Source organism: Myxine glutinosa, chromosome 1 (assembly GCF_964187855.1).
Source record: "Myxine glutinosa chromosome 1, kmMyxGlut1.1, whole genome shotgun sequence".
In the NCBI taxonomy this organism is placed as follows: domain Eukaryota; kingdom Metazoa; phylum Chordata; class Myxini; order Myxiniformes; family Myxinidae; genus Myxine; species Myxine glutinosa.
Genome location: NC_136261.1, coordinates 302,642,595 through 302,663,710, shown reverse-complemented (window position 1 = coordinate 302,663,710; position 21,116 = coordinate 302,642,595). Strand labels below are relative to the sequence as shown.

The window sequence follows — 21,116 nt, the reverse complement described above, 5'->3', positions numbered from 1 at the left end:
ATAAAAACATTTCCTCCTCCACCTTCCCACAGTTTTTTCTTCGTTGGTAAACCTCTCTGAACACATTGGCAATTGCTGTCTTCTTCCAAATAATACTTGCAACTATTTAAAGAAGACAAATGAGAATATATTTTTTTATCTTGACTTTGGAGTATATTTTTTTCGTTTTGCTTTATCACCTTGAAACCTCGTTGAATAGTGGAGTGATAATGTATGAGGTTGAGATCTGTCCATTTAGCAGCCACCCTTCATGAGTGCGAAAAGTAAATCCTCCATCTGTGCTTGGAATATAAAATAGCAACTTGGTTCTGAAGACTTCCTTTAACCACAACAAAAATAAATAGTAACAAATTGTTTCTAAGTCGTGAATCGTACCGGTGCATAAACTGTCTGACTCAACAACATCATGGTTGCCCTTTATAGCCAATGAAAGCCATTCACATCTGGCATGCCAACAACCTGGGAACAGGAATTTGATTAAAGTGGAGGAGCTGTCTAACCAGACAACAAACACTCTCTGAAATAGCAACCTGCAGTGTAACTTGGTGTCAAGGGATAACCAAGAAGACCAGACCAGTTTTACCCAGTTTAGGCAGGAAGTTGTAATCTGTTTAGGGTGCGACTGATAACTCACTTCTTCTTCGTGAAAGACACTGTTTTATCTACAAGGTTGTTCTTCCCACTTAACATCCCACTTAATGTTCTTCCGATGGAGGGTACACACATTGGGGTATAACCCTACATGCAGAGTAACAGTTTCTAGCTAGGTAGACATTTGAAACCAGGCAAGTCAGTTCAAAGGATAGTGTGCATACCTCGAAACTATCCTACCAGCCAATGCATGAATATCCCAACCCTTAATTGTACTCATGAATATGCAACAGCCTCTGTCACGCCCCTTTCTTCTTGTGCATACATAATTATAATTATGTAGATACTCTCACAATGATGACAAATTTTCATAGCTTGACGTGTTAATGTATAAAGAGACTATTTATTTAGCACAGAAGCATGGATTCAGTTCTGTAATTACCTTTACTTTCCCATATTTGCTCTACATTTCCCTAGGTTGGAAAAAGTGATAAATAACTCCGACACACATCTCAACGTAATTACCTGCAGATTAATAAGTTTCTATTACAATTGCATTGGCAAGATGAAAACATAACAAGTTTAGAGGAAAATTGCTAATGTATATATGGACAGTGAGATGGCAATGGAAACCACCACATCATTATTTACAATTCTTAGCTCTTAATCTCTGCCCACGTGTGGCTCCCTTGCCTAGTACGAGGGCCATACCGTCAACACAAGCAGGTCGAGCATGTGTCGTCCCAGCGATCTGGCCTCTGCGGCACGCGCAGCGAGCGGTCTGTTTCGCCACTGTGCGCTGTGGGTGGCTGCTGTCTCTGTCCAGTGTGACGATTTCACATGACCCAACCACCAATTGGGCTGCCAAGACAGGAAGAGATGGGAGAAAAAAAACAATACGTGATTTGTTAGAAAATATGAGAGGATGGCAACTTTAGATTTGTTCATTTGTAAGCGGGTACTATTTTTTGCTTTGCCACCGAAGGTGGATTGAGGTTGTGTTTTCACCATTGTCTCTCTGTCTGTCTGTATGTTTGGCTATTTGTCTTTGTGTTTGTTCTGTTTTTTTGTATACAAGATTGAGGCTCGTGTAAGAGCTAACATTAATCACAAAAAACAAACTGATACATAAAACATAAGATAAAGGGAGCGGGAGACAAGATGGGGAGAGAGAGCGAAGCACACAAGTACAATATTTTAGAGCAGGGGCATCGGGAGATCTGTGAGAGGGAGAGGGCTTGGGTGGAGGAGGCGTGGGAAAGGGGGGGGGAGAGGTAAAAAAAACAAACATATGGACACTGCTAGAACTTCCAGGAAAGAAGTCGGAATTTCAAAAAAAGTGTATCTGACGGTGAATTAACGGGGGAAGAAAAGAGCAAGGTTTTGGATGGGGGAAGACAATATATCGTGGTGGACAGCGGTTTTAAAGACCTGGAGGGAGGAGTAGGATTGAATAGAGTGAGAGAGTTTGTTCCAGAGGCGGGAGAAAAGAAGAATGAAAGAGTGAAGGTGAGCAGAGAGTCTTGATTTTGGCAGTTTAACCATCAGAGGGTTGCAGGCAGATCTTGTGCGACCTGTAGGAATATTTGGGGAACAGAGCACAGACAGGGCTGGAGGAGATAGGCCCGAGAGGAGTCGGTGGAAGACAGAAAGACCATCAACCTGCCTGAGGTGAGTGAGTGAAAGGCCCTCGGAGTTAGCGTCATCGCGGGAGATTCCAATGATTCTGAAAGCTTTGGTTTCATCAGCGTGAAGCCGACCTGGTGTGAGGCAGGAGCACCAGCCCAGAGGGGAGAGCAGTATTCCATTGAGCTGCGGATGAAAGCCTTCCCAGCGGGCACACGACGTTGTTTCAACGTCGAATAACGGTTGGAATGAGGTCGCGACGTCGGACAACCAAAACCCAACCTGAGACCAATGTCGTTTTGTCAACATTAATACCTACATCAAAACCGACAGTCATTCAACGTTGTTTCACCGATGGCAACTTGGCTTTCAATCGACGTTGAAAGTGTGACATTGTATCAACGTTTATTCGACGTTGGAAAAGTATCAATGTTGGAAAAACGACGTTTATTCAACATTGGAAAAATGACGTTGATCCAATTTGCAAATCCAACTCGTTTTCAACCTCGGGTCCACGTCGAATCGTGACGTTGATTCAACGTGGATCCAATGTCTGTGTGCCTACTGGGTTGTATGTGGTGAGGAGCTCAGGTGTGCCAAGGAAGGACTTCGCACGACAGATGATGCCCAGTCGGCGACTGGCTTTGGTGGCCAGCTTGGAAATGTGGTTTTCCCAAGAAAGATCATGGCAGATAGCGAGACCAAAAGGCTTGAGTGAAAGAACTTCTTGGAGAGGATTGTTCAGAAAGTGGATGTGAGGGTTGCCGAGTCGGTCTTTTCGGAGAGACATAGTGAGAGTGTGAGATTTGTCAGGATTGAAAGACATGTTCCACTTGTTTGACCAGTCTGTGATTTTGTCCAGGTATGCAGAGAGTGAGGAGGCTGCAGACTGCCGATCTGAGGGATGAGGTATGGAGCGGCAGAGAGTGGAGGCATCAGCAAAGAGATAGAGAGGATTTTCCAGAGAGGTGGAGAGATCATTGATGAAGACGACAAAAGGCACAGGGCCCAGATCACTGCCTTGGGGAACTCCAGCCTGAAAAGGAAGGGGAGAGAAGAGAAATCCATTCAGGGCCACACGTTGACTACGACCAGAGAGGAAGTCTGCAAGCCATGTGTGGAGATTTCCATGGATACCATAGGAGGAGAGTTTGGAGAGCAGAGCGGGGTGCCAGACCGTATCGAAGGCACATGATATATAAAGGGAGACAGCTCTGCTTTCCTGTTTGGCGTTAAGGACCTCCATTCATTGTTGAGATAGCAGAAGCAACATGTCCAGAGTAGTCTGGTCTTACATGTCCATCTGGTCTTAATCCAAATTGATGATGCGAGATCAAGCCATTGGAGAATAGGAAGGATTTGATGTCAGAAGCGATTATTGATTCCATGACCTTGCTGATTATTGGGAGCAGGCTGATTGGTCTGTAGTTGCAAGGATCTGTTTTTGCACCTTTTTGTGTAAAGAGGTAATGTTGGCTGACTTCCAAGCTGATGTCAGATGACCTTGAACAAAAGAGAGGGGGAAGAGAACAGAGAGAGGGTGAGATAGAGCGGCAGAGCAGGATTTTATAACCCGTAGGCTGATGCCGTCTGGTCCAGTTGCAGAATCAGAGTCGAGGATTGACAGAAACTTCTCCATCTTGTCAGGAGAGGACACCGAGTCCAGGAGCAGCTGGATTCGACTGGGAAAGGTGGGTACAGAGAGATGGGTTTGGGACACAATATTTTGAGGCAAACACAGAGTTGAGGCATTCGGCTTTTTCCGGTGCGGTGTCAGCTGTGTAGCTGTTTGAGGTAAGGGAGGGGATGGAAGGGGAACAAACACCAGAAACAGATTTGACCAGATGCCACCAAGATTTGGAGGAGGGAGATTGGTTTGAGAATTCAGTCTTGAAAGTTGAGAGAGATTTCCTTCTGTTGGATTTGTTTTGCAGGAGGCAAAGGCAAGTTGTTTCTTGGCAAGTACATCATCCCCAAGCTTCAGTGTACCATGGACGGGAGGAAAGGTATGACAACTGAAGACGAGATGGGATAAATCTGTGCATGAGAGAGAGCAGTTTACTTTGGAAGAATTCCCAGGAAGAGTTGATGTCAGAGGCAGTAGAGATGGGAGACCATTCCAGATGATTGATGGCTGCTTGAAGACCGTGCCATTCAGCCTGAGTGAAATGCCGGACTCGTCGTCGCTGAGAAGGCTCTCTGAGAATGGCTAGAGAAATATCCACTTTAACAAGGAAATGATCAGAAGAACCAATTGGAGCAGAAGAAGAGCAGCAGACATTTGCAGGGAAGTTTGTCCTAACCAATTTGTCTGTGTGTGTGAGATAGCTCAAAAAGTTATAGATGGATTCAGCCAAAACTTGGTGGACATGTTGAGTGTGTGACAAGCAGGAAATGATTCGATTTTGGTGAAGTTAAGGATTGGGATTGGGCCTATCAGTTGGATACAAAACGTAAACTGTACAGCCTGGTAGAGGTATGCTCTCTACCAAGTTCCGTTCGAGTTACTTCTTCAACAGCCCCAATTATTCCCACTTTCTTTGTGGGGTTGGCCATGGAATATTTTTGACCAGGTTCTTTCAGAAACCATCGAGCCAGGCCTGAAGTTCGACTGGAACTGACTTGGACAGCGATTTTTAGTTTGTTCAGGGTTCCGGCTGCAACTCACCTGCTCTTTGTGGACACTGTTGGATGTTTAACACCCACCAACTAATTCTAGTATATGGGACATCCCAGATAGAAGTCCATTTGAGGCTTGGCAGACGCTGTCATGTAATGCCATGAAGCACCGATCCCATAGTTTATAGTCTGGTCAGGAATTGACACGAGACTAGAGAGCTCAGAGATAAATGCACTACCTCCAAATCATTCCATAAGACCCATGGTAACTAGTCCACACTAATTCCCTAGAACTTTGATCCATCTTTACGTGTTGGTGCTCACATAAATTCAGGCAAGGGATCAGGGAGCACATGGTGAGGTGTCACTAGTCCATATGGTGAGGCGGTGCAACTGTCAATCACATGACTAACTGTTTCTATGAAAAATACCACAGCTCCCTGCTAGTGAGTCTTGCCCTCAGATAGCGAATCACACACTCAGATTGTGAGTCAGGCCGAACCAAGTACTCATTCCATGTTCACATCATTTAATCCGCACTACTAATTCACAGTACCAGACGGATTAACTCGTCTGAAGCTTTGACGTACCCCGGACACCCACACCACAGCCCTCAAAACATCGGATTTACTTAGCACTAACCCTTCTGTGTGAACATAACTTTAGAGAGAGATTCCTTCACCCAAAATACCCATAATCTCATTCGATGCTGACCACCTTTCTTACCTGCCCTTGTTACATTTAATCTTCAATCTTTCAGCTATATTTACGATGAGCAACATGACTGCAGAAATTGTGCCATTTATATTTGACGAATGGCAATAACATTACCTTCTAGCATTATCTGTCAATATATATATATATATATATATATATATATATATATATATATATATATATATATATATATATATATATATATACATATATATATATATATATATATATACACATATATATATATATATATACATATATATATATATATATACACATATATATATATATATATACACATATATATATATATATATACACATATATATATATATATACATATATATATATATATATACATATATATATATATATATATATATATATATATATATTATATATATATATATATATATAAATATATATATATATATATATAAATATATATATATATATATATATATATATATATATATATATATATATACACATATATATATACTGTATATATATACACATATATATATATACTGTATATATATATACACATATATATATATACTGTATATATATATATATATATATATATATATATATATATATATATATATATATATATATATATATACATATATATAAATATATATATATATATCTATACACACAATCGGACCCCGCTATTCGTGTTTCCGCTATTCGAGGGTTCCGCGTATTCGCGGGTGATAAAATGCGACCTGTTTCTCCATTCGCGGAAACGTTTCCCACAAATTCGCGGGGTTTTTTCTCCGATTCGCGGCCGTGTTCCACAAAATCGTGGGGTCTTTTTTCTCCTATTCGCGGCCGTGTTCCGCGAATTCGTGGTTTTTCAGGGGCGCAAAAAATTTTTTTCAAGAGCCGTTAGCTTGACACATGGTATTTATAAAACCCATCTTTCACGAGCCATGCAGAAAGCAGCTGGACATATGCAAAAAAAACATCATCTACGAGCTGCGGGCATGACCTGCTCCTGCATTTGCTACCGTGTGTTTCGCATTTTCACGGCTTTCCCGGGATATCGCATCATTCACGCCTTGCTGGGAAAATGGCCTTAAAATGCCTGTTGTTGTTGTTGTTGATTTCTGTTAAACTTCGGTGTCCTTCATTTTTGAGGCATCTCAATTTTCCAGAAAAAAAACCCATCAAACGTCACTCTAGCTAACAATACCCACAACCAACCCACACCCCCCTCTTTCCCCTCCCCTCCACCATCCCCTCACAATCCCCCATCAAGCATCACCCTACCTAACAATATCCATATTAACCCCACACCCTTCACCCCACTCCACCATCGCCTCACAATCCCCTATCAACCATCACCCTAGCTAACAATACTAAAGGACCACCCTACACCACTTACCCCAATCCATCATCCCTCACAATCCCCTATCAACCGTCACCCTAGCTAACAATACCCATGACCCCAACCCCCCTCCCCCCTCACAATCCCCTATCATCCATAACCCTACCTAACAATACCCATAACAACCCCACTCCACCTTCCCCCCACAATCCCCCTTCAACCGTCACCCTAGCTAACAATACCCATGACCGCCACACACCACTCACCCCAATCCACCACCCCTCACAACCGCCCATCAACCTAGCTAACAATACCCGTGACCACCCCACGCCCCTCACCCCACTCCACTCCACCACCCCTCACAATCCCCTATCAACCGTCACTCTATCTAACAATACCCATCACCACCCCCATGCCCCTTACCCCACTCCACCATCCCCTCACAACCCCCTATCAACCGTCACCTTATCTAACAATACCCACGACCCCAACCCCCTCCCCCCATATCCCTCCACCATCCCCTCACAATCCCCGGGTCAACCGTCACCCTAGCTAACAATACCCCATGACAACACCACACGCCCCCCCCCCCCCACCCCCTCCCTTCAACATCCCCAATCAGTATCGGAATCCAAGCTTTCTCTATGTACCGTCGTCGGCAGGATAACGGAGAGTTCACAATGTGATGTCACTGGCAATCTCAAAAAACGACAGTCTACGGTTTTTTCGGCACTTTGTGATTGGCAAATACAAAAAATTCCCTTCAAATTAGACCATGATTAATGATTACCAATGGTTTTTTTCAGACAAATAAATTGCGTTTTGGTTCCCCTTTAAGAGTCTTTTGGGTCTTTTCAGTCTTTTGGGTCTTGGTGATATTTAGGGTCTTCAGGGTCTTTTCAGTCATTTCAGTCTTTGGGGTCTTTTCATTCTTTGGAATTTTTTGGGACTTTAAGGATCTTTGGGGTCTTTTGGGTCTTTTCAGTCTTTGCGATATTTTTGTTATTTTGGTCTTTGGGGTTTTAAGGGTCTTTGGGGTATTTTGGGTCTTCAGGGTATTTTGTTTCTCTTGGGTCTTTTGGGTCTTTGGGGTTGTTAAAGGTCTTTGGAATATTTTCAGTCTTTGGGGTCTTTTAGGTCTTCAGGGTCTTTTGGGTCTTCATGCTCTTTTGGGTCTTCAGGGTATTTTGGGTATTTGGGGTCCATTTGGTCTTTTCAGTCTTTTAGGTATTCAGGGTATTTTAGGTCTTTGGCGTATTTTGGGTCTTTAAGGGTCTTTGGAGTATTTGGGGTCTTCAGGGTCCTCTGGGTATTCAGGATTTTTAAGGGACTTCAGGGTCTTTAGAGTATTTTGGTTCTCTTGGGTCTTTGGGGTCTTTTGGGTCTTCAGGGTAGTTAAGAGTCTTTGGAATATTTTCAGTCTTTGGGGTATTTTGGGTCTTCGGGGTCTTTAGGGTCTTTGGGGGTTTTGGGTCTTTTGGGTCCATTGGGTCTATTTAGTCTTTTATGTCTTCGGGGTCTTTTAGGTATTTTTGGTCTTTCGCATCCATTGGGTCTCTGGGGTTTTCAGTCTTTTTAGTCTTTTGGGGTATTTTCGTTTCTCTGGGTCCTTTCGGTCCTCAGGGTATATTGGGGGGTATTTAGGCTCCATGGGTTATTTAGGGTCCTCAGTGTCTTTTTGGTCCTCTGGGTCTTTCACGGTCTTGTAGATCCTCTGGGTGTTGAGTGGGGGGGGGGGGGAGGGGGGGGATGCAGGGCGATGGTCTTTTGGGTCCTCTGGGTACTTTAGCTTAAGTATTTCAGGTTACATTTGTGGGTGGAGTCAGGTCAGCTGTCCAACCAATGGGTGAAGAGCGGACATAAAACACTTGTGCCATGATGATATATAGATTCTTGGGGAAAATGCCAGGGGCATAGAAAGGGCCCCTTTATATATGGGATGTGTCATGTGGCAAAGTATAGAAAAGAAGGGACATTAAAAAAAAAAATCAATCATGTGCATGCTGTACTACCCTTGTGTTCTTAGGAGGAACCAAGTAATGCTCTAGAAAAGTTTATATAAAGGGGCACCAATTTGATTCATACAGCTGCTTGAAGAAGTAAATGTATTTTCAATACAGGTACAGTCTCTTGGTTTCAAAAAGACCTCTTCGTGGTCCTTCATTATTCTGTAGAGAAATTAAATGCCAAACATAATATTAGTTTTCTATTATATTGCAGAAGTAGGTGTACATATACAATTCATCCATCATCTCTAATTTATCATCAGAATTAATCATGTACATATCACGTTTGTCCAATACGTCTGCAAGGTCAACACTTACAAGTTTATGTAATGTCCAATTATGGTCCAAAAGGGATTGGTAAAATAGGCTGCACTGCACATGTGCACAATTCTTTCATCTAATCCAATTATTGTTTCCTATAATGTGTACACACATCGCGCTTGTCGAACGCTTGTCCCGAAGAATACATCACACGCAATATGTATGCAATTGGTTGGTACATAGTACATACCAACTTTATTAAAAATTTTAACAAATCAGATTTCACACATATGCACATTATCCTATGTGTTTTCGTTTGCAAGGTACACAGAAAACATTACGTACTGATGGGTTTTAATCTATACATGTAGGCGATGCTTTATATGAACTTTTCTAGAGCAGTACACCCTCCCCCTCCACTGCCCTTTCGGGTGGAATGATACGGGTACACAAGGGGAATTTGAAGTGGAGTACAATCTTTTCTGAAGGTAACTAAGTGATTAAATTGATGTAACGGTAATTTCTGGTTCTAAAATCTAAAGTGTTTTGCCAAGATTATGTGACAAGAGCACCTTTATTACCTATGTTCTCCGACTGATTTACAAATGTTGCAGTACAAACTTTATAGATGTGCTCAAATTGTAATGGTACTGAACATACTTTATCTGGATCTCTCATTTTTCTAGTTCAGCGATGATTTCCCAAAATTTAATGAGAGTTACTGGAAGGGAAATTATCTGCAGATGACTGTTACGTAATTTATAAGGTTATCATTTTTATGTTGGTAAATTATATTAGGATTTATGTTGTATTGAGTCAATGGAGTGTCCGGGACGAGACATCCCTCTATAAGAAGTCTATTAGTCTATATACCGACTTATTGAAGTGAAGGATGAAATGAAGGGTTATTGAATGCATAGAGAAAAGTAATGCTGTAATTTTGGAGTGACGGTTGATGTACAGAGCGTTTGTGTGATTGACAGATTTTTAAGATAAATTGTGTGAAAAAGGAGAGGACTACATCGACATGATGAAGACGAGAATGTGTGCAGATCGTGACGTCTGAATTCAGAAAAAAGAAAAAAGAACCACGAAGAAAATTTGTTTGAGTACGAGTAAGTAAGACATTTAGGAAGGAGTGAGAGAAGGAAATTAGGAATGAGCAAAGAAGGAAATATCAGGCAAAATGACGAAGTGATTAATTTCTGATAAAGAAAAATGGGAGGGGAGGTTAAAAGGAATCCATCATTGCTTCGGATATGAAATCGTTCCTCTTCTCCAATGGCTTGATCTCTGATCATCAATTTGGTTTCAGACCACGTCACTCTACTCTGGACATGCTGCTTCTGCTGTCTCAACAATGGATGGAGGTCCTCAATGCCAAACAGGAAATTAGAGCTGTCTCCCTTGACATATCACGTACCTTCGATACGGTCTGGCACCCCGCTCTGCTCACCAAACTCTCCTCCTTTGGTATCCATGGAAATCTCCACGCATGGCTGGCGGACTTCCTCTCTCGTCGTAGTCAACGTGTGGCCCTGAATGGGTTTCTCTCATCTCCTCTTCCTGTTCAGGCTGGAGTTCCCCAAGGCAGTGTTCTGGGCCCTGTGCTTTTTCTGGTCTTCATCAATGATCTCTCTAACCCTCTTGAAAATGCTCTCTATCTCTTTGCTGATGACTCCACTCTCTGCCGCTCCATTCGTCATCCCTCAGATCGGCAGTCTGCAGCCTCCTCACTCTCTGCAGACCTGGACAAAATCACAGACTGGGCAAACAAGTGGAACATGTCTTTCAATCCTGACAAATCTCACACTCTTACGATGTCTCTCCGAAAAGACCGACTGGACAACCCTCCCATCTACTTTCTGAATAATCCTCTCCAAGAAGTTCTGTCACTCAAGCTTTTGGGTCTCACTATCTGCCATGATCTTTCCTGTGAAAACCACATTTCCAAGCTGGCCTCCAAAGCCAGTTGCCGACTGGGCCTCCTCCGTCATGCGAAGTCCTTCCTTGGCACACCTGAGCTCCTCACCACATACAAGGCTTTCATCCGCAGCTCAATGGAATACTGCTCTCCCCTCTGGGCTGGTGCTCCTGCCTCACACCTAGCTCGTCTTCACGCTGTTGAAACCAAAGCGTTCAGAATCATTGGAATCTCCCACGATGACGCTATCTCCGAGGGCCTTTCACTTACTCACCGCAGGCAGGTTGGTGGTCTTTCCATCTTCTACCGACTCCTCTCTGGCCTTGCTCCCCCAGCTCTCTCTGGGCTCTGTCCCCCAAATATTCCTACAGGTCGCACAAGATCTGCCTGCAACCCTCTTATGGTTAAACTGCCAAAATCAAGACTCTCTGCTCACCTTCACTCCTTCATTCCTCTTTTCTCCCACCTCTGGAACAAAGCCCTCACTCTCTTCAATCCCACTCCTCCCTCCAGGTCTTTAAAATGGCTGTTCACCACCATCTCTTATCTTCCCCAATCCAAAACCTTGATCTTTTCTACCCCCGCTAATTTCACCCCAAATCCACTTTTTTGAGGTGACTTTTGACTTCGTTCCTGGAAGTCCTTGGTGTCCTTGCGTTTTATACCTATCCTGCCTCCCCCCAGGCCTCTCCCTCCAAAAACATCTCCCGATGTCCCTGCTCTCAAATGTTGTGTTTGTGTGCTTCCTCCCCTTCTCTCCCCATCTTGTCGACCGCTCCCCTTTTTATATACTTTGTTTGCTTGTTTGTTTGATTTGTTTGTTTGATAAATGTTAGCTCTTTCACGAGCCTCGACTCTGTATACAAAAAAAAAAAAAAAAAAAAGGAGGAGTAAAATAGGAAACCAATAAGTGTAAAAGGAGAACATGAAGAATAAAATTAACTTCAAGAGGGACATGGTAGTATTGAGACAAAGAAGCACTCTCCCGAGCTGAGGCTTGGGCTGTGATGCCAGACAAATGAAGTCAAATTTGACAAAACACACCAAAAAAGGTATGAATGAGACACAGGAATGGGTTCAAAACACAATTAACAACACAGGGATGAAACAATTTCAGTGACATGACATGTCATAGAAAAACAGACAGATCCAATACGGAATTCTTAATTTTTGAAAAACTTAATTGAAGGCGGTAAGCCAACATTTCAGCAAACTCTGATCCGGAACCGGAAGTATTTCCTTGTATGATTTTCTATTCTCAGTTACCTGTTCAAATTGCAACATTGTGCATGAAACTAGGGCAGAATTCAAAATAATGTATCGCCTAATTGGTATTAGCAACATCATGTACTGTACTTATGTGGAGACTTCCAGTACAGATAACTTGGTCGATTTTTCCAATTCTTTTTCAGGTTTCTCATCGTTATTTCCGACATGAGAACATTGCAAAATTATATACAAGGGGAGGCGGGTGGCAAGATATAATAAATAAGAGACTGTCAAACGCAACCTAAGATGAGCTTCTGAGATATTTTGGCATTTATACAATGGCTTGTTTTGAGGATATCGCCTCAAGCCAAATCCATGAGGAAATCCATGCTATTCCATTTGTATCCATGAGAAAAATCCATTCCATTTGTATCCAGAGAAAAATCTATGCATTCTATTTGCTTCCAGTCAGAAGACAAGCTCCTGGATTATTTCCAGGCAACGAAGAAAGACAGCGGATCATCAGAGAAGTACCACTCTATCATCAAAGTCATGACTAAGACAGAAAAGGCCACCACCATCACCGAACACTATTAAAAATGAGGAGTGTGCAATGATCACATGGTATTGTAAAATATTACATCATCAACCATTATTGGTCATCCATTTTGGGCTCAAGCCTTCTTTAGCAACACAAAATTGTGATGTGTGACCAATGCAATATATGGCCAATCAGACGTCCCAATGTCACCTGTGAGGCAACCAAAATGAAGATTTTTCTGTTGGGAAAACAGACATTAACTAGAACAGCACTCATAGACCGCATAGTCTCACCTTGCACGTTCATTCTGAACAAAAATATCATCGTTAACTGAACACTGTGCTATTATGGCCCATATACACGTATCATCCATGCACCCTATTATCTCAAAGAGTTTATTGGTATGGGTTATGACGTCATAAATTAAAGTCTTCACTCATATCGGGTCATAGATCACATATATGAAGTTTCAGATTTTTCTGATAAGGATTTCAATAAAACCAATTATGGCTGGAATACCACTTCAGCGACGAATCATCATCACTCCATATACCCCATGGAGAGGTGATGACATATGCGAAGTTTCAATGTTTTTCGTTGAGCAGTTTCAGGGAAAACGATGCCCAAATCTTTCCTTTAATCCAATATGTCCACCATATCATGCGACCTATAAAGTCAGAGTTATCATTCAAATATTCTCCATGGGGAGTCCCTCCTATGTTTAATGTTTCACATCAATTGGACAAGTGGTTGCAGAGAAAAATATTTTTTAAGTGAAAAGATATAGTTGCACACACACACACACACACACACACAGTTGCAATAGTCTCACAATCCGTTGGGGGCAAGCCTAATAAGGAAGTGTAATTAATCTAAAGACAGACTATGAACTTATAAGTACTATTCTCTAGTTTGCAAATTGGTGCACAATGACATACTCTTTTCGAAAGGCATCATAGCATCTTCTACAATTGTCTTCTGACAAGTTCTCGCTGATAACAAAGTGAGCTTAGCATCTCATACAGAAAAGATAACATCTAATTACCTGTCTGCAAAATACCAGTGAAATGAATAATAGGAGTCGAATCATTATGTTGGGAAATCAAACCCAGACTAGACAACTCTAGAAGTTGACTACACTATGTCCCTTCATGTACTGATATATGAGAATAAAAGAAAAGTCAACATAACAATTAACTGATGAATTATTTCGTGTCTCCACGAAAAAAGCTGTGCCAAAAAATAAGTCCAACAAAAAAGTCAAACAAAGAAAAGCAAAAAAAAAAATGGTGTCAGACTCAAACAAAAAGTCCAACAATCTCGTTAATGTGGCAATGTATTTGTCCAATATATGTAGGTTTGAAAGTTGCAAAGCTCATTACCTCTGCCACCAAAGCTGTACGGATAACAGAGGTAATGTTTTCACCCCTGTCTGTCTTATTTGTTTGTCTGGCTGTCTGTGAGGAAGATATCTCAAATAGTGATGGACGGATTTAGAAGAAATTGGATGGAAAGGTTGGCCGTGTGACAAGGATAAATTTATTACATTTGGGGGAAGATGTTGATCCAGACACTATAATTATTTTAACCCGAAGTTGCATGACCCGGGTCCAATGGACCCGGCTGCCCCTAGAATGCCTTCGGGCCATGCATCCTAGGGTGTGATTCTTCACCTTGAGAGATGGGGCAAAAAACAATATATAGTATGACATCTCAAAAGGTTGTGGAGGAGAAGAGTAGAGCATCCAGTTCCGAACTATCAGTGGGATATAAAATGTAAATTGTTCAGCCTGGTGGAGGTATGCACTTTACCAAGTGCTGTGATAGTTACCTCTGCCACCAAAGGTAGATGAAGGTTATGTTGTCACCCCTGTCTGTTTTTTGTCTGTCTGTCTATTTGTGAACAAGATATCTCAAAACGTTGTGTACGGATTTGCCCGAAATTTGATGGAGAGGGTGGGTATGTAACACGGACGAAATGATTAGATTTTGATCAAGGTCCGGATCCGGATCTGGATCCGATAAAAAAATTATGCAAATCTTCACCAGAGAAATAGGGCCAAAAACGATATATAGGACAATCTCTCAAAAACCTGTGGACAGATTCTGACAAAACTTGGTGGAGAGGTTGGGTGTGCCACAAGGTAAATTGTTTCAATTTTGGTGAAGATTAGAATCCAGATCCAGATCAGATAATTTTAAAGTGATTCTGCATCAATAAGTGATAGGGTTAAAACCGATATCTCAAAAGGTTATGGACGGATTCGGACGAAACTTGGTGAATTAGGGGGTTAGGTAACAAGAACAAGTGATTCGATTTGGTTCAGGTCCGAATCCAGATGAGACCCATGAGTGGGATACAAAATGTAAACTGTTGAGCCTTGCGGAGGTGTGCGGTCTGCGGAGTGCTGTTCTAGTATGACCATGTAATCATCCTTATCATAACAAGTAGACCCAATAATGTGAAACATCAATCTTACTTTGCATACAAGACTCATAGGTTGATAGTCTTTCCTTCAGCCACTTTTTGTCATGATTCTGATGAATGTACTTGTTATAAATATGATTTCACAGTACCAGCTGTAGAGACCAAGATTGCTACAAATTATATATTTTTTAAATCAATCACATCTTCACGACACACGTACAGTTCCCCCATAAGTATTGGAACAGTGAAATCAAATTTGTTATTATTGCTATATACTCAAGAAATTTGGATTTGAGATCAAAATATGAATGGGAGGCAAGAGTACAGAAGGTCAGCTTTTATTTATTGGTATTTATATGCATATATGTTTTACCATTGTAGAACAATATAACTTTTTATGTTCAGTCCCCACATTTTAGATAAGGATAAGTATTGGAACAGATTACTGACGGGTGTTTCTTGTTGCTCAGGTGTTTCTTGTTGCTCAGATGTTTATTGATGCTCAGGTGTTTCTTGTTGCATTGATTATTCACACATAAAAAATCTGCGAATGTCTAGTCTTGGTATTAGCGTTTGCTTTTGCCTTGGGAGACTGCCCTTTGGAGTCAGAAGGCATAAACTAACATGAAGACCAGAGAATTGTCCATGAAAGAAAAGCAAGCAACTTGGAAGCTTAAATAACAGAATAATTAAATTAGAACCAAAGCACAAATATATTTTGAAAAAGATATAAACCACTATTGTACTTAGCAATAGACAATGGTCAGTTCAGCCAAGAAAAACAACTGCAGTTGATGATAGAAAAATAATCAGAGCTGTGAATAGAAACCCCGATAACAACTGGTCAGTGACATCACCAACAACCTCCGGAGCGCAGGGGTGAAAGCATCACAATCTACCATTCATAGAAGACTGACAGCAGAATTACAAAGGTTACACCACAAAGGTGGTTACACCACTCAAACCACAAAGGTTTGAGTACCAGTTCACTGGTAATTCCCTGTTTGTCGTTAAAGGCGGCAAAAAGGGTTGGCGTCAGGAAGGGCATCCGGCCGTAAAACATTGCTTCAAAAAGGGGACCAAAAAACAACAACAACCACGGTCCCCGAAAAAGGCCAACCCCCGCTTTGCGGGGAAAAATGGCCTCTAAAGGTGGTTATTTACACCACAAGATGCACACCTCTCATCAGCACCAAAAATAGAAAGGCAAGATTAAAATTTGTCAAGAAGTACAGAGGTGAGCCATTGGGTTCTGGAACAAGTTTTAAGGACAGATGAGACCAAGATAAACCTTTACCAAATCAATGGAAAGGTGAAAGTGTGGAGAAAGGAAGGAACTGCATGTGATCCAAAGTATACAACCTCACTGTGAAGCATGGTGGAGGTAGTGTCATGGATTGGGCTTGAATGACTACCTCTGGAACTAGCTTATTAGTCCCCTACCGGTGTACACCGGAGGGGACTATAGGTTTGCACTCCGTCCCTCCGTCTGTCAGTCTGTCAGTCTGTCCGTCCGTCTGTCTGTCTGTCTGTCTGTCTGTCCGTCTGTCTGTCAGTCCGTCACGCCTAGAACAGTTTTCCGGACTTTTTCTCTAAACTCTTAATGCTAATGATTTCAAACTTGGCACATGGTTTTCTCATGATATGTTACAGATCAAGTTCGAACTTCACGACGTTTCGATCATTTTTGACAAGGTTATGGCACTTTAAAGTTTGGTAATTTCCCCAACAGTTTTCCGGACGACAGACTGCCGGTTGGGGACATGTATTGCAGCGCAATACTCAGAATGCTTGTTACCTCCGCCACCAAATGTGGATGGAGGTTATGTTTTCACCCCTGTCTGTTTGTTTGTACATGAACAAGATATCTCAAAACGTTGTGGATGGATTCAAACGAAATTTGGTGAAGAGGTAGTGTATTTGGTAAGGACTAAATGAGTAGATGTTGGTGAAGATCCAGATACGGATCCGGCTCGTATAATTTTTAAGTGGGAGATAGAGCCAAAAACGATATATAGCAGGATATCTCAAAAAGCTATGGACGGATTTGGACGAAACTTGGTGGACAGGTTGTATGTGTGACAGTGACTAATCGATTCGATTTTGGTGAAGGTCTGAATATGGATTCGGATACGATAATTATTTAATTCGAAGTGATTCTTCACCATTGAGAGATAAGGCTGAAAACTATATATAGTAAGATATCTCAAAAGGTTATGGACGAGTTATGACGAAACTTGGGGGATGAGTTGGTTAGGTGACAAGAAACAAGCCAATTAGATTTTGTTTCAGGTCCGAATCCAAATCCTGACTGTTCAGCCTGGCGCAGGTATACGCTCTACTGAGTGCTGTCCTAGCTGATGATGTAATTAATGATGGCAGCCGCATAATAAATTTGAAGTGTACAGAAATTTTTTGCCTGCCTATGTACACGAAAATGCCTCCAAACTCCAAACATCACTGACGACACAACTAAGGAGTTAATCAGGGGAAAAAAGTGGCAGGTTTCAGACTGGCCAAGTCAATCTCCTGATTTAAATCCAATGGAGCATTTATTTCACTTGGTGAAGAGGAGCCTAAAGTCAGAAACCCCCCAAAACAAACAACAACTGAAAATGGCTGCAGTAAAGGTTTGGCAAAGCATCTCAAAGGAAGATCCCAAGAGTTTGGTGATGTCAATGGGTCACATGTTTGATGCAATTATTACATACAAGGGATATGCAACCAAATAGTATTATACTACTTTATTTTACTTTAAGGTTTAAGCTAATCTGTTTCAATACATATGCTGAGCATATTGCTGTTAACATTAACCAAGTACTAAAATGTGGGGACTGAACATAAAAAGTTGTATTGTTCTACAATGGTAAAACATATATGTATAGAAATACAAATAAATAAAAGCTGACCTTCTGTGCTCTTGCCTCATATTCATCTTTTTTATCTCAAACCCAAATTTATTGAGTATATAGCAATAATAACTAATTTGACTTCACTGTTCCAATACTTATGGAGTGCACTATAAAACACCACCTAGGAAAAATTACATTAGTAAATTAAATTAAAACAGAGTATTTTTCTTTGAACTCACCTCCCGCTCATGCAGGAGCTTATACAAGAATCATATGAATGGCAAAGACATTGTTAGATTGCAGTGTGCTTTCACGTGTATTACAAGGGCATTTGTAGACAATGGGCAAAACGCATCGTATATTAACTAGAGAAACAATCTCCCGATGGGGCCGTCAAGGGCCACGCTGCCCACGTCATGAGCCATGGGGTCAAAAGGGAATGCTCAACAGGCCAACGCAGTCTTTTCTATCTCGGTTCATATGCATTTCTCCTCCTGTTTTCTCACCTTCTCCTGCAGGTTGAAAGTGTTCTGCCAAAAACCCTCATCTTCTTACCCTTCCCAAGTCATGGCTTTGCACTTTCCTCCATTCATTCATCCCGCTCTTTTTCACATTTGGAACCATCACCCCATCTTCGTTGTCTCTTGCTCTTCTCTCTGGGTCTTCAAGCGTGCTGCCCACTACAATCTCATAGCTTATCCCGGTTTTTACCTCTGTCGGAGCTTGACTACACTTGCCAAGACACCTCCTTCTTTGACCTGTAACTCCTTCAACACCACGATGTGAACTTGTGTGTTCATCTACTTCTATTCCCCACTTTTGCTCCTGTAGTTCAGCTCTTTCATGAGCACCGGGTGCTTGAATAAAACAAAAATAGGGGCAATACCCCTGGCACTCACCTGGTAGAATAAACAGTGTACTGCACTGACTAAAGGTATTTTAAACCAATTTCAATGGTTGCTGGAAGACAGGGCAGCATGTAGACTCATACTAACATAATCATAAGACTTCAAACAAACAAACAAAAAAAATACCTATTTTGGGGGCAACCCTCCCTCCTCCAACCCCGTGTACCTCCTTAGACCCCAATTTTTCCAATGCCTTGAACAAACATTGGTACATCACGGATGATGAAGGTTGTGGTGAAGTTTCATCAAAATTGTGTGTGTAGGTTCTGAGAAAAAAAGCAAATACATATTTTGGGGGGCAAGCCCCCACTCCCCCCCATATAGACCACCTTAGACCCCGATTATTTAAATTCCAGCAACAACCTTTGATACAACACGGGTGATTAATGTTGTGGTCAAGTTTCATCGGAATTGCGTGTGTAGTTTCAGAGAAGAAAACAAACACTGATTTTGGGGGGGCAACCCCACCGTAGACTTCCAAAGGGGCAGATGTTTTTAATGCCATGAACAAACTTTGGTACATCATGGGTGGTGAAGGTTGTGGTGAAGTTTCATCGAAATCGTGTGTGTAATTTCAGAGAAGAAAGCAAATATCTATTTTGGGGGGCAGGGGGGGGGGGTCAAACCTTGACCCACTTTGACCCCCCATAGACCCCCTAAAGGGGTAGGTTTTTTTTTAATGCCGTGAACAATCTTCGGTACATCATGGGTGATGAAGGTTGTGGTCAAGTTTCATCGAAATAGTGAGTGTAGTTTCAGACAAAAAAGCAAATTCCTATGTTGGGGGGTCAAACGTGGATCCACTTTGTCCCCCTGTAGACCCCCTTAGACCTCGACTTTTAAAAATCCCGTGAACAAACTTTAGTCACAACACAACCAATGTAATTCACAACACAACAGTACACATTTGGCCATGCCACGTTTAATGGAGTGACCAGGACAGAATTTATTGATGCAAATAATTTTCCAATTCTGATTTGTCACACTGTTGCAGGGCATCGATGCTGCCGAAGCAGTTTCTTGGCAAGGGTTGTCCTGGGTAGTTTGCCATTGCCTTCCCTGCAGTAGTTAAGGCAGGAAATTGGAATTTGGCCATGATGCTGGCGATAGTTCGCCTACTCTTCACGAAGGACACCGTGGGATTATTAATGTCCACTAACTCATGCCAGCAGACGCGATGCCCAGTTTAACGTCCATCCGAGGGATGGCACTCATATTGATGAACCACCCTGCCTGGGAAACACTGAGATGACAGTTTATAGCTGGGTTGGGATTCGAACCCAGATTAGACAGCTTAGAGGTGAGTGTAATTTTTCGATATATACAGATAAAAGGGCATATAGCTTCATTTATTTTATAGTTATATTTTCATTCCTATCAGTTTTGTGATGAAGCAAAATCTAGCAGATGCAATAAACACAGCCGCAAGTCCTTCCGCGTAATGGTAGTGAATGTCCATCTAAAACCTATATGTTCTCCCAATAAATCAACGATTATTTCATTGCCTAAGTGTGTGAGTTCAAAACGAATCTCGCAGATGAATCATCGACACAATTTTAATCATAAACTGGACTCCAAATTCCAAAATTGATTGCTTTAAAAAATGCCTGGAACTAGATTCATCCTTATGGATTTTGTTACTTGTGGACGTCTAACTCAAGAGAGAGCAAAAGACTGTGCATTACATCGAGATGAACACAATCTGCCAGATTAGATCCAATTTATGACCCAATCTGAAACATCAGACCCAGACTAACCCATTTCTGCTAAATGAGACCCATATTAGCCTGGTGTTTGCTTAACGGTTAAGGTGGCTGACCTTAGGTATGGGGGTATTGAATTTGAGCCCCTGGGGTGCCATTGAAATAACACCAAGTGGGTTGATGCACCAGCCGGTCATTCTTCCCACGTTGGCAAAATAAGTATCAGCTTACTGGTAACAGTGGCACTGCATCAGTCGCACAGCTGCACTTTCAGAAATGATGCAACCAGCAGTCACCGGCTACATAGGAAACAACAACAAGACCCATATTAACTTGATCTGCCACATTAGATCCAGGTAAACCCAATCTGCCACATGAGTCCAAGATGAACT

At 41.8% G+C, this 21,116-nt stretch overlaps 1 protein-coding gene across 2 annotated transcripts in view; it reads right to left on the bottom strand.

Annotated features, from left to right (window-relative positions):
* TAFA5 (TAFA chemokine like family member 5) overlaps positions 1-21,116 on the bottom strand; it is a 374,045-nt gene that overhangs the window by 181,800 nt on the left and 171,129 nt on the right. For both annotated transcript variants that reach the window (XM_068135274.2, XM_068135266.2), the window contains exon 2: positions 1,303-1,452. In XM_068135274.2, coding sequence (XP_067991375.1) covers positions 1,303-1,452 — 150 coding nt within the window. The remainder of the gene's footprint in view (positions 1-1,302; positions 1,453-21,116) is intronic.